This window comes from Lathyrus oleraceus, chromosome 6 (assembly GCF_024323335.1).
Source record: "Lathyrus oleraceus cultivar Zhongwan6 chromosome 6, CAAS_Psat_ZW6_1.0, whole genome shotgun sequence".
Classification (NCBI taxonomy): Eukaryota; Viridiplantae; Streptophyta; class Magnoliopsida; order Fabales; family Fabaceae; genus Lathyrus; species Lathyrus oleraceus.
Genome location: NC_066584.1, coordinates 6,131,166 through 6,145,387, shown reverse-complemented (window position 1 = coordinate 6,145,387; position 14,222 = coordinate 6,131,166). Strand labels below are relative to the sequence as shown.

The 14,222-nt window shown below is 34.8% G+C and overlaps 2 protein-coding genes across 4 annotated transcripts; both read right to left on the bottom strand.

Annotated features, from left to right (window-relative positions):
- Positions 1-3,574: 3,574 nt before the first annotated feature.
- Positions 3,575-5,377, bottom strand: LOC127096693 (protein LIKE COV 3). The gene is made up of 6 exons (XM_051035248.1): positions 5,241-5,377; positions 5,072-5,124; positions 4,766-4,875; positions 4,342-4,509; positions 3,856-4,080; positions 3,575-3,709 (listed from the first exon to the last, which is right to left on the bottom strand). The coding sequence occupies exons 1-6, from the start codon at positions 5,373-5,375 to the stop codon at positions 3,612-3,614; spliced, it is 789 nt and encodes a 262-aa protein (XP_050891205.1). The 5' UTR covers positions 5,376-5,377; the 3' UTR covers positions 3,575-3,611.
- Positions 5,378-8,515: 3,138 nt separating this feature from the next.
- On the bottom strand, positions 8,516-11,462 carry LOC127096691 (glucan endo-1,3-beta-glucosidase 7). 3 transcript variants are annotated; one of them, XM_051035245.1, is made up of 5 exons: positions 11,300-11,462; positions 10,406-11,073; positions 9,730-10,086; positions 9,000-9,312; positions 8,516-8,853 (listed from the first exon to the last, which is right to left on the bottom strand). In XM_051035245.1, exons 1-5 carry the CDS (start codon positions 11,358-11,360, stop codon positions 8,816-8,818), a joined length of 1,437 nt encoding a protein of 478 aa, XP_050891202.1. In that variant the 5' UTR covers positions 11,361-11,462; the 3' UTR covers positions 8,516-8,815. The 3 variants fall into 3 exon arrangements, with proteins under 3 accessions (XP_050891202.1, XP_050891201.1, XP_050891203.1); XM_051035244.1 differs by having other exon boundaries at positions 8,770-9,312; XM_051035246.1 differs by lacking the exon at positions 8,516-8,853 and having other exon boundaries at positions 8,873-9,520.
- Positions 11,463-14,222: the final 2,760 nt, after the last annotated feature.

The following is a 14,222-nucleotide window of genomic DNA, read 5'->3' as shown; positions in this document are numbered from 1 at the left end:
TGGGTGAGCTCCATGGAACATATTTTCTAATAAACATTATCTTGCAAAGTTATGTTTTAAATTAAAGACATGTAAGGTGGAATTTGGAGGAAATACTATATTATTAGATATATATTGGAAGTTGTTACGATATGGATCTCCTTATGTGAGTAAAAAAAAGGTAGGATTTTGTATCTATAATCCATTATGTCTCGTTCTCATTCAAAATTTGACTTGGGTGTTTGAGCGTTAACCTTGCAGATACACCCCACACAATCACACTAGAACAACTCGCACCACTGCACCAAGGGTATACATCAGTAGTTATGGTTCGTTAAAAAAACAAACCTAAACACCACAAAAAACCCTTTACAATAAGGGGTTATCCCTATTATACTTCTTTAGCAAGTACGATTGGCGCCCACCGTAGGGCCCTGATATAAATTACCTGGACCACCTTCATAATTGACGATTAACTCGTTGTCCTCTTATTTAGTGCCTTCGAATATGGTGAACAACATGAGTATCAAACTCAATTGGCAACAACTCCGGTGGAGACCATGAGGCCATAACAAAAATGCGCTCCTCTATGGACAATTTACATTACCATAATCATACATTGAAGGACAATCTACTTAACCTTTAGCAGTGCCAACAGGAGACCAATTCCATTAAGGAAACATAAGCTTTGGATCCCTACCCTCTCTGATGAGATTTGGAGGCCCCGCGTACCAAAAAGCTTCAAGCCACCATCACTCACAAAATTTGATGGACGAAGCGATCGTCAGAAGCATGTCACCTCCATTAACACACAAATGGAAATTATCAGAGCCTCAAACTCTCTAAAGTGTAATCTTCCCTCCAGAACCTTCAAAGACACCGCCCTGCGGTGGTATATGAGCCTACCATGATTATAAATAACTAACTATCAGAACCTAGTAAAGAAGTTAGTCCACCAACTCTCAACGAGTAGGCATAAGAGAATGTCAACCACCAACTTTTCAATATTCTCCAAGGTCCTTTAGAACCCTTAAGGTAATATCTCACACTGTTTAATGAGGAGATTATCAAGGTTATCCATCCAAACTAGGATATGTTTGTAGGAGCTTTCCATAATGGATTAAGGTCTATATATTTTAGTGAATTCGTCGTCTAGAGACTCGCTGCTTCCATGGATGAGGTAGAAACATGTATTGAATGTCATATAAAAAGGAAAGGAGAACAACACAAATTAAAATGCTAGGGATGCCAAGGAGCGGATATATGGTAATCTTGATTCTCTGCAACAGGAACATTGAAGCCAATATACCTTGCTCGTTAGGGACATGATGACCTTCAAGCGGAGTTGGAGGCCTACAAAGAACTTCATGCCCCTTAACACTCTCTATGAACAAATATGGCGTGAAGTCCTCCAAACAAATGACATCCCTCTTCAGCCAACCCCAAAATCAGACATTATGGGACTTGAACCCTGCACGTGGTGCAAATTTTATAAGGTTAATAGCCATCACACATAATACTTTTACCAACTCAAAAAAAAAGATTGAGCGCCTCATTCATGAAGGTAATTTGAAGAAATTTGTTTGAGGCGACTACCATTAGTCACCAGACGGCTCCAGATCTCGGGGGAGAGATCCTCATGGGAACCCAGATCCAAGAAGAGCAAGGAGACAAACATATGAGATAGAGGCAAACTCGTGCGTCATACCCTAAACATTATATCAATTGGGTTCTTCGGGGGTGGGAAACTATATTTGTCCATAGAAGATATGCACGTCAACTCTTGACTATAAAAGGTTCACATACCACTCTAATCTAGGCATGGAGGAAAATCTAAAGTCCGAGATCACCTTCTCAGGGAAAGGTGTTGTTGTTATCCGTCCCCGTGACAACGAACCCCATGGATATAACTATGAGACGTGATGAATGAGAAATTAAGGCGAATACTAATTAATCAAGGAAACTCTGCACACATCCTCTATTGAGACGCCTTCGAGCGACTCTACTTGGATTTGGACGACCTCAAAGCTTTCCAAGGCTTACAAGTTAGATTATCACACGAACAAGTATAAGTAAAGCGCTACATCACCCTGAAGACCATATTCAGAATGAAAGAAATCACAAAGAAGATCAAGGTGAGATACCTCACGATACAAACCATTCCTCGTAAAACATGATCATACGGTGACCTGATTTTAACCTCTTAGGAGTCGCCCTATCAACACTGTATCTATGTATGAAGTATTCGCTGCCCAACGGGCATGTCAGGGTTGTCCAAGGTGATCAAGAGATCACTATGAGGTGCTACCAGGACAACTTGAGGCTGAAAAGGGAGACTATGATCGTGGCCCACAACCAATAACTAGATGCACATGAAACGAATGTCGTGAACATGGAGATAGAAGAAGAGTTTCATAAAAAGGGTATGTCGCCCCTTGAAGAAGAATAGTTATCCGATATGCTCTCGAAAAGTGTAAGAGTGTCATTTAAGAATTCGAAGGCAAGCTCAACGATTTTGGTAGGTTAGGTGTCATGTTTCATTCAATCATGTTATAAGTGTATTTAATTATGGCGAGGTGGTGCCTCCACCTATTGTGTAATTTATTTTGAAGACATGGTTTGTTTAATAGGGTGGCACTCTTTTCTCATGTGTGGGCAAGGGTTTTCAATGAGGTGTCTCACCTCTCCTTATTAATTTGCATAAACATTTGTTCTAATTTTGTAGGATGTGATGATTAAATGTCGGAGCCTTAACAAGGCATCCTCTTTGCCCAAATGGCAGTGAAAACGGTTGGATTCTCGTGAAGGAATCCTTTTCGTCCACGAGGCTATTAAAATCCTGGATCTTCATAGAGGAATCCTTGCCACCCTAGTGACAATGATTTACGTTGGGCCCTCATAGAGAAATCCTTGTCGTCCAAGTGACAATGACTTAAACTAGATCCTCATAGAAGAATCTTTGCTACCCATTAGACTATTATAATCTTGGATCCTCATAGAAGAATCATTATCGCCCACAAGACTATTAAAATGTTTAATCCTTATGGAGAAGTCCTTGTTACCCACTAGGCTATTAAAATGTTGGATTTTCATGGAAGACTCCTTACCTTACCATCCACGGGACTATTTAAATGTTGGACCCTTATGGAAGAATCCTTACCGTCCAAAAGACAAATGGGTCTTCATTAATTATTCTGAAGATGTGAAAATTTTACAAACCGTAAAAAATGGAACCCGAATGATCAAAACTTACCATAAGTTATGATATTTTATTTTTTATTTTTGTCTATGATGGTCTTATTTTCTATGCTGCAATTTAAGAACAATATGCTTCTAACCAATAAATTTCAGATTACTAAAGGCCAATAATTTGAACACAACTTAGGCTCGGATTTTTGTCTATTAATATATTTTTGTCATTTCAAAAATTCTAAAAAAACCTTCCAATTGGCTTTTGGAGCTACAATTTTGCACTTTCTACAACTTTTTTTTAATTAGTCATAATTCATATGATTGGGCAATTGAATAAATAAAAAAGACACGTTATGAATTAATACAAAAATCTATTTACTCAAATCAACCAGGAAACTACAATTGAAATGAACACACACTTGTGTTCACAAATTATCCCATCATTTTACTTGTGAAGGGATTCTTGAGACATGTTTGGCATGAGCACCCCCTGTAGTCAATACTTGAGGTATTGACATGCCACCAGATATAACTATTTCTACATCACAATAAAACACATTGTTACAACATAGAACATTGAAGAGTTAAGGAGTGGAGTGGTAAGAAGATCAATGTTTTAATCTCTAATCTCAGCATAAACAAATTCGAATTGTATACTACTTAATAAGAAACTTGTGCACGTACCTATTCCTTCGCGAACTGAGAGATTAGGCCTTAAAATATCATCTGGACTGATGAGAAAAATATCTCCAAGATACAAGTGATTAGTGGGAATATAAACACAATAAAGCTCTTCTTCGTCTCTAGGCTTCCTTAGTATTATTGAAGATGTGATAAATCCCAATGCATACTCTCCAATTCGAGGGTGTTTTACAAGTGCCACTTCCTTAAAAGCATTAGAGCTTTGATCTGCCAAGCATGTGAAAAGTTTAGAGTATCCAACAAAAAAATTATGAGATTTTGAGTTGAATACATAAAATAGATATTTTTTATTGAAGGTGGTGCATTTAGCTACATTTAGTTATTCTATTTTTTAAAATTATAACAAGTATCAACGTGTATTATCATTGTCAGAATTGTGTATATGGATGCTTCATAAATACATAATTATAATAAGTATCAACGTGTCAGTATCAAAATTGTGCATGTCGGTACTTCATGAATACATACCTGGTGATATTGCTCCACTTATTTGCTTGGAGGCAGCATATATGTAGCTTACAAGAGGCATTTTCTTGATGAACCATTCACCTAAGGTAAGAACAGAAGCTCCTAACCATGATGACATGAAAATTCCAACTAGGAAAATGAAAGTTATGGATGTAACAAATCCAAGACCTGCCCAATTGATCGAGTTTATTAATTACAAGGCCTGATAATATCATTACAAATGAAACTATGCTAACATTGTCAATCACGTACAATGGATTGTTAAAATTTTGTTACACAGCAGGCCTATAATATTAATATAGCCGCAATTTAAGACATTTTAACTAAGTTGCATATCAAAGAACAATTATAATTGTTATTTAACAACATTATAATCACTTATGTTCATAAACCAAAATGTGAGAAATATAATACAGGAACTTACCAAAAATATTGATCCCGAGATGATTATATATAGGAGAGAAGAAACCATCAACAAACCGAACAAATCCCCAAGTGACATAGAATGTTATTGCAATGGGAAGAAGAATGACACTGCACATGTTACATTGTTTCTAATAAGAATATGATAATCATAACTAGAAAACTCTAACCAAAATTTCAATGTAATCCCAATCATCTGGACTCCAAAAGTGTAAGTCACCATGTTATTATGTATATCTCTCTAACCATGTAAATCTCAATAATATGAAACAATGTGTTATGATATAAATAAACAAATTATATGTACCATCCTGTCATAAATTTCTTTGAGGCCCAGCTTCGAATCACTTTCGAAAATGCCTGAAATTAGTGAAGAAAGAAACTTTATTTCGCCAAACAAAGTGAAACAATTATCCCCAAAAATATTGTTTCCCGGTGTAATTTGATTTCTATTCATATATAGAACATTACATTACCTCTTGACCGGAGTGATGTGGGGGGGAGAGAGTGGCATTGTCAGGAGAGGAAGAAATGGATGATGATTTAGGGGCTCCATTGTTAGAGATGTTAGACACTGGAATGAGAAGCTCTAGATCTCTTATTGCAGCCATCCTCTTTCTCCTTTTCTTGATTATTATTTGTCTCTAACAGAATGTTAAAATAATTTCAATTAATTAGCGAGAGCCATCCTCTCGTTTGCGCAAGTGCAATTGCATGTGTATTATTATTTTTACTCTCTAATAATCACGTGATATGACATGTTTTACTTTGGGAAATCATTATAACTTTATATAAATAAATAATAAACGAGTTTGACCTTTCGTGTGTTAACAACTTCTAATATGTTGGTTTGGATGGCGATTTGATCCACAGACCATACAAGTATAGGTGGATGTTCCTTATATCATTAATCATTAACGATTCTTCCACTCCTTATGAATTTTCAAAAATATTATCATTTTATTCGGATAATACAATTTCGATGCACTCTCAATATAACACACAACACCGTTTATTTAAAATGGTATTATGGATTTAATCATTTTATACGTATGGATTTTAATATCGGACATCTAGTTAATTTTTTTCTTTGAATTTTAACATCTAGAGCATAACACTTTTAGTAATATCGTCTCATAAATCCTTTTACTTATGATTATGTAACACATTTTCTTAAATTATCTCAACAATGCTTTCCTTTTTATTCAATAATTTTGTTTGAAAACACAATTCAATTGTATTTTAACATCAGAAACATCATAATCGTCTTAAATTATGGCTAATAAACATATGTCTCTCTAATCATTTAATCACAATATGATTTTTAGTAATAATTATGAGAATGGTTTGGATAGTAATATTCGAAGCCTCCCAGATTGCAACATCTGAACGTTTTAAATGGTTGCTTGAATTCTCATATTGTCCATTGGTTGTTGCTATGATAAACCATTGATGTTTTCAACCAAGCTAACACATCAAAGGATGGTTTGTCGAAAGATCTTCAAACCGGTGTTACATATATTGATGCTGGAAAATAATTTAACACTAATAAAAGTTTACATTACGTGATCATATGCTTAAATTACTACATACAGAAGGTGCGTTCGTGATAGTATTCGGGAGGTATGATTATGATTATGATAGAAGACATACATTTGTAATGATGAAATGCGAAAGAAATAGTCAGAATACAAAAACTATTTAGATGTTGAAATGTGATGCCATTGAAACAATGAAATGTGAATGTCTTGTTGTAATGCTTTTAACAAGTACATAAATTATTGTATTCACATGGACTAATCGTGTGTTAAAGACCATTTTAACAGTTTATATAATTCTAAGCAATGGGTTGTTTAGAGTTATTTTAAAAAAATGGAATGATCGAAAATAAATTGAAATTTTGTTGTTAACAGTGAGAAAAATAGTTAGGCTTCATCATCTTTATACTCAATGTATAACCATTGGCCAGTAATTTGTTCTTCTACTCAGCTATTAATGTCTCACTTATTGCTCTCATCACAGTTCATCTCTAAGTCAATGAGTATTAGAGATATATTTTACATATATCTCGAACCCGTCAAATTGTTTAACATATTCCCATTGTATTGATATTTTATGCAAGATATAAGACTAACAAATAAAAACCTCATTTTCTTAAAATTATCGGTGTTACTTATACATAGATGATTTATTCAATTGACTTTGCATTTTTGGAATGTGAAAATAAGGATAATGTTACATAGACTTTAGAAATGTGTCGCAATATATTGAAAGACTCATAAAACATGTCACAAAGGTATTTCGTACATGATATGTTTTATTGTGTAGATATTATATAAAAAAATGTAAGAGGTATAACTAAGGGAATTTGAGGAAACAAACAAATAAAGCGTGAAGATATGAAAATGTAAAAACCTACTTAAATATTGGAATCCATAAGCGTGAAATATTTAAAAAAATTGAAATATGTTGAAACTACAATATTAGACCCACGGAAGGAGAAATTTGGTTGTGCATGGACTAATTAAGTTAGTCACTTTAGAAATACCACAACTAATATAGTTGAATTTGATCATAGAAGATTGAAGATCTGTTGGGAGATTTTAATGGTGGTTTTTGTAAGGGTTGAGAATCAGTGAACCCAATGATTGAAATGCAACATAACGAGATACATAATCATTTGTAAATACATCATAATATTAAAACAAAAATTCAAGGAAAAAACATGAATTCACAGTGGACTAATAATATATCTCAAGCAAGATTGAAGTTTATCTATCACAAAGTTGTGTGAGCAAAGAAAACATATCCAGATAGCTCCATATATGTTTGTATTCTTAGAAAAATATAGGGTCTTATTTATGCTTGTTTAATAGCGAAAAAGATAAAACTCGATAGACCTATATGTATGTGTAAAGTAACACATGCACTAGAAAAGATTTGGGTTTGATGATAAGGAGAAGGACATAATTGGGGATGGTAAATCACATATCTATATTATGAAAAAATGATAGGTGTTTCAAGAGATATTTTTGAAAGTTGAGTAAAACATGAAGTCACACATCAAATAAAAATATGTGCAAGATAGTCTATCCATAAGTTGAGTAAAAACTAAAGGTACTTCTTAGAAGGTCAAACCAGCTCCTAATGATCTACCAAGTAGTCATCATCATATTTTAAGAATGTTGAAAAATCCAAAAATATTATATTAAAGTTACTCGCATCAACAAATCCCCGTCTTCCCCACCTTTAACAAAAATGAAACACATTGAGGAGATATTTGTTTTATTTACAAATACATTTACTGGATTGTTAATGTTAAAGGTGATGGTAACTTCGAGTTTTACGTTGTTTTAGTTTTGGTAGGTTTGAGAGAAGAGAATCATACATTTGTCCATCAACATCTTAACAAAGAGTTAACGTCCTATTAGGAAGATTACATGAGGTTATACTGAACAAGAGATTGATATGATGAAACTCATCATGTTTTGATTCTTAGTAGAACTAATCAAGCACGACTTGAAAGTTAGATGTTTTCCATAGAATGCTAATTTTGTAGTAAGTGTAAATGACAAAGTTGGTGTTGATATGATAAGATATGGTTTTTAATAATCTTTTTCCCACTACCAAGTGTGAAAATAAGGATAATGACTTAGCATTACTTGTGCTAATTTTCTTAATGAATTTGGCTTTTACAAACAAACAAAAATCTGAACAGGTTTATTAAGTTCCCTTGTAAAGACAACTAAACTCTATGAAAAACATCATATTATTCGAACCAACATTAGTATGGACATCAAGATTTCAATGATGACTCAACACTTGATAGCAAACACACATCATAAAAAAAATGCAGCAGGTTGCTTCTAACCGAGACAAACGTTTACAACAGAAATAGAGGAGAAGAGGATCCTCCTCTGTACAGACACCATTGTTTTACTTTAGAACACTTTTAAGACCAAAACATTTTTAAACAATAAATAAATAAGAATTAAAACAACCACAAAACTAAAAACACCACCATCCTTTATCTACTTTCTTGTTTTTTAAACTATGCATTCCCTCCGGCATAAACACAACTATTATAACCTACAAAATAAACAAAGTGTATTGTAAAGTGAGCATGTCAATTGACTTTCTTACTATAGAGAATTTGAACCCGTCTCAAAGACAGGGAAGGTAGAAACAAAACAAAAAATGAAAACATGTCGCGCAAAAACCACATGAGAACTTACTTGGGTTATTTGATGTTAGTGTGGCTGTCTCTGAGAAATCACAAGTTAATGGATTTTGCCCAGTGTGATAAAAGAGATTCATGGCATATGCAGCATGATTCGCTAATGTGTTAGGTTCGAAACAAGCTCCTCCTGGTTGGATTGAGCTGCAATCAATCCCCTGCCCACAAGCATAATCCAAGTTTGCTTGTAGCTGCACATCAGTTAATCCTGGTTTTGGCACACACCATGCTATGTTACTATTATACGGTAATGTTGGACTTGAAACTTTTGGCGTCGAATTCAAAGGAGATTTTGACACATCCGGATTAATCTTCAATAAAATTCAGAATTACAAAGTGTTATTTACACTACTAGAACAACAATAAGATAAGATATGTGAGCATGATTAATGATTGCATAATGCTGGCTTCATGTCCATTTAAGAATTCCGCTTTACTCGGCGTGGGACTACGGCCTTTTGGTGTAGAACTTGGGCCTGTTGGTGCTGCAATCACAGGAGTTTTCGACACTTCCGGAGTCTTCAATCAAATTCAAAAATACATAGTTAACACAACAATAGTGTAGGTGCTCTAGAACAGTTTCAAGATGAGAGCTATGAAAATGATGATTCTTTGTGGTTCAAGGTCCATGGTTCATGCTCATTAAACTATATGAAGTTGCTTAACCAATGATAATATTCAATGAATGATTATATAATACTGTGATATTATAGTGATAGAATTCATACCGGTGCGGCTACGGGACTACTAGTAGGAGTAGTACTTTGCTGCTTAGAAAGGCCGGCATCATAGATCATAGATTGATCAGGGTTGTAAAGCCCAAAGGCTCTCTCAGAAGCAGCGCCAGGTTTCAAGTCCTCGTCATACAAGGCAAATATGTATGTGTCAACTGATTTCCCCGGCATCAATGGGGTCCCAACCTTGGACCTCAGATGAGTAATGAGATTACCGTTGTACGCCTTAGCATTCTCGATACTTGGACCAGCCTCGTCGGGATCCCCTTTGTATGGCCACCCTGTCTCCGCAACTACAATCTCAACTTCCTTAAAACCCATAGCATCTAACGCAGATCGAACCGCATCCACCTACACAATACAAACTCATTAAAAAACTTGCATTTTAAGCTTTCGGATTACTAAAAGAACTAATATATAACTTTTTTTAACTCATCTAATCTAATAAAAGAGATGAAATCATGGTTTTAAATGGTAGTCAGAAACCACAAATGTGGTCGCAATATTCTGATGAGGTAGTTTCCGCAAACACATTTACAACCACAATTTAAAACTATGGATGCAATATATGACATTTATTCACATATAAAGTGTAAAACCACAACTAATATGTGCAATTTAATCAAAGAAATAACAACTCATAATTATCATAAAGCTACAAGAAACTAACCTGAGCATCAAACATATTCATGTAATTGAGCTTAGTGTTTGAGTCAACTCGGCCCGAGTTGGGCTGAAAAAGGCAAAAAGCCAAATTATCTGCTCTTCCAGGGTCACTTTTGTAAGCAAAATAAGGGTAAGGGTTAATAGCAAAAGGAGAACCAGTATCTTTGTTAAACGACAACAAACCCTGCAAAACGGTACTATATTCCGGATGAAAACTTCCGGCAGAAGGAGGCTCGGAGTTTTTCAAAACCGCCATAGTATGCACAGTAGAAACCTTAATTTTACCACCGAGAGAAGCCGCCTCAAGTGCGCCTTGCATGTTCTGTATCGCCGGCAACATCTGGTTCACAAGGTTGGTATCGTTTGAATCTATCACTTCGTTACCAACGGTTATGAGGATGATGTTACTAGCGGGATAATAGGGAATCACGTTGGTGTTTATCCAGGTTTTTGCGAAAGATGGATCGGAACTAAGTGCCGGAATATCGCCGTTTGCAGCTCCGATTACAATTCCGATTCCGGTGTTAGCTAGAGCTTTGATTATGGCGGGATCGGTTCCGTATAATCGTACTTTTTCAAATGCGGTGGTTTGGAGTAGTTTCGCGGTGGCTGACGGTGGTGGAAGGTTGTCGGCGAGTTGTCCATAATTCACGCCGAGGAACGGGTCAGAATCTGCACAAAATAATAAAATAATAAGATTGGAAAATAAATTACATAACGGCTACTATATATATTTTTTTAGTCAAAACAAATATTTTTGGAATTTCATTTTTAAATAAAGAAAAATGTCCCAAATTCGAATACTCGTCACTATTTCTAATATTTTTGCATAATTATTAATTGAGCTGATTTGATAATGAATCTATGAGATTGAATGAAGGGTTGAGATGTAACTTACATGCAAAATTGAATGCTAGAAAGAGAACAAGAAATGTGGAACCAGAAACCAAGTTTGTCATGTTAACGTTTGAAATTTGAAACTGCACTTAAACTAAGAGAAAGAAACGAAATTTATAGCAAGTAATAGAAGGGTATAACCGTAAAGTAGGAAAAGTGTTAAATATCAATATCTCAACGAATGCATTTTGAAAAGTATACATTTAAATTAAAAATTTATAAAGGAATGTATGTGGCTAGTTATGAATTTAGAAAAGTGAATAATATTTGAATAAAATGAGTTGTGAATATATTAGTAGCTATTACTTGCATGTTAAACAAAGAAGATTCTAGAAGTCGAACAGGAAGATACATGATAGCATAAAAGTGATGAAAAACAGAACATTAGTGGAATGTTGTTTTGCTTACATGGGCAGGTAAGGACTAAGGAAACTTTTATAAGGTTGGCACAATCTATGGGCAAGCAATCTTTTTATGTTTTTAATTGTTTAATAAAAAACATTACACTTTTTAAAAATCAAATTTAAGCTTATGTTTTGAAATCAAACAGTCACTACAGACGAATTCACATTGTTGTATATTGTCCAGATATCAAGTGGATAACAAAATTGTAAAAAGCAAATTGAAAATTAGAAACAAGAGATACAATTAGTATATTTCACCTTAAGAGTTTTTTTTTTTACTTGTTGGCCTTCATGCTTCAATAATGTAAAGCAAGATAACAACACAATTATTATGGCGGAATGTTCTTTTGTTCGTGTTTTCAATGTGTGTGTAAAATTATTTAATAAGAGATTTTTTGTATTGAGTAGGGAAAAACAAAATTTTCATTGTTCAATTATTTCTATTTAAATATATTTTAAATGATTCATTGTTGTTTTGTTAGTAAGGACGAGAGTAATGAGATTTCTAGTACGGTGTCTCGTCTTAAGATACTACATTTATATAGTGACGAATAGAAAAGTGCAATACAAAATACAATTGAGAATGCTCAGGATTTTTTTTATGGTTTTGGAGGAGTCTTTGATGAGGGTGGTTGAACAATGGCTATGTGGAAGGTGTATGAGTATTCATGTCATGAGTCGAGAATGCCATCATCTTGATGGTTTGTTCTGTGTTACTCATGGGACAGGGGAGGTCATAAGTCACATTGTGGATATTGTAAAACCATCTACAACATACTGAAATAACCTCAAAACAAACGAGGAGTATGTTTTAGATGTAAGGTTGTTAGAGAGAGTCCTTACATCACCTATCTTCATTATGAAGAGTATACCTCTTAGGTGTCGTCTTACTTTATCTCAGGCATTGAAAGATACTTTTTATAAAGTGGTTATTGAGTTGAGATCAGTAGGTGTTTGGGTTTGGTTGTTACTTATTCCTTGTTGTATTTTACAAGTGGTTAAGCCTCATAATATGCAGGATTATAGGTTTGGAAATTAGATGTCCTTGCAGCAACATCACATTTTGGAGTGCTTAGCTATTTTGAGAGAAGCAAATGGTCTTGCCAAGTTAATTGGTATTGTATTGGACAACTCAGAGCAAGATAAATTAGGTCACGGGGAGCTCATTTTGAGGAGAAAGATAAAAAAAAACTCTACGTTAAGCAATGCCTCTGTAAGGTTATAGATGACTACTTCACAACAACGGTAAAAGTGTTGGGTCATTTGGAATGCCCCCCTATAATGAGCATAAAATGAAGGTTTGGGAGGCTAAGCACCTGTATGACCACCTTCCTCCATGTCGACCACTTTTTTCTTCGAAGCTCCCCTAGTGGTTAGAGTTTATACTATCTTCAAGTGCATTAATCATTTCCTAAAGGGATGTCCTATGGTAAAGATGGTTTGCAAGTTAAACATATATTAAATGCACTGTGTGGAGAAGGTTCTCTTATGAAAAAATATCTTTTATATGTAATCACTATAATTATTAACTTACGGCTGGGAAGATGATGTTCCACGAGTTTAGCAAAGTTTGTTACCTTTGCACCCTTGATATTGTTATTAAAGCCTGATGGTGGGATACGATACATTGTTGTGGGTTCTATTTAGAGGTGGCTGCCGGTTGGTGTTCAAGGTTGCTATGAAAGGATCATAAAGATGTGGCATGTTATCTCAATGACTTCCAGCTTGGGCTTGAGGTATCGCGTGGTGTTGAAGTCATTTTGCACAAAGCCAACAAGGTGTTAAGTAAGTGACACAAAGATGGGTTTTTTGGCTATGCTCATAGTAGATTTCTCGAATGCTTTCAATATGGTAGATCGATAAGTCTTATTGCGTGAGGTGAGGGTGCGATGCCCATCTATTTCATTATGGGTTTTTAGTTTTTTTTATGGTTAGGTTATTTCATGGGGATGAACATATTATGTTAGCCCCTTAAGTGCAACAAGTGAACCATTATGGCCACTTATTTTTGCTCTTGTGTTACGCCCACTCATTCATCAGGTTGAAGACAATTACAAGCTTCTTCTTCGTGTATGTTATCTTGATGACGAGATCATTATAGGGGATTCACATGAGGCGCCTAAAGCTTTTGACATCATTCGGGAGACATATTTAGGTTTACATCTAAAATTTAATATTTGTAAGACTGGTATCTTTTGACCTTCGCGTGATGATAGTAAACTTCATGATGATTTGTTTCCGTCGGACATTAGGAGGCCGATGTTGATGATGAAGTTGCTTAGATGGGTTATTAGTCGAGATGAATGTCTTATCAAAGGGTTGTTCATGAATATAGCTTCCAAGGTTGTTGAGTTAATATATCTTCTAGCACAACTAAGGGATCCTCAAAGTGAGCTTCTTCTACTTCGATCCTATATGGGTATTGTCAAATTATTTTTTGGCTTAAGAACGTGTCAACCTAATCATATGTAGAAAGCATATATTTGGTTTTATAAAAAAATTGCGAAGGGAGGTTGAATA

What these genes read in the sequence shown, in the direction of transcription:
- LOC127096693 (XM_051035248.1), bottom strand. Translation starts at nt 5,375, where the DNA reads ATGGCTGCAATAAGAGATCTAGAGCTTCTCATTCCAGTGTCTAACATC. An exon ending in CACATCACTCCGGTCAAGAG is followed by an intron (nt 5,125 to 5,240) that starts GTAATGTAATGT and finishes CACTAATTTCAG; the next exon opens with GCATTTTCGAAAGTGATTCG. An exon ending in AAGTGGAGCAATATCACCAG is followed by an intron (nt 4,081 to 4,341) that starts GTATGTATTCAT and finishes CATGCTTGGCAG; the next exon opens with ATCAAAGCTCTAATGCTTTT.
- LOC127096691 (XM_051035244.1), bottom strand. Translation starts at nt 11,360, where the DNA reads ATGACAAACTTGGTTTCTGGTTCCACATTTCTTGTTCTCTTTCTAGCA. An exon ending in TCTAGCATTCAATTTTGCAT is followed by an intron (nt 11,074 to 11,299) that starts GTAAGTTACATC and finishes TATTTTGTGCAG; the next exon opens with ATTCTGACCCGTTCCTCGGC. An exon ending in TGAATATGTTTGATGCTCAG is followed by an intron (nt 10,087 to 10,405) that starts GTTAGTTTCTTG and finishes TGTATTGTGTAG; the next exon opens with GTGGATGCGGTTCGATCTGC.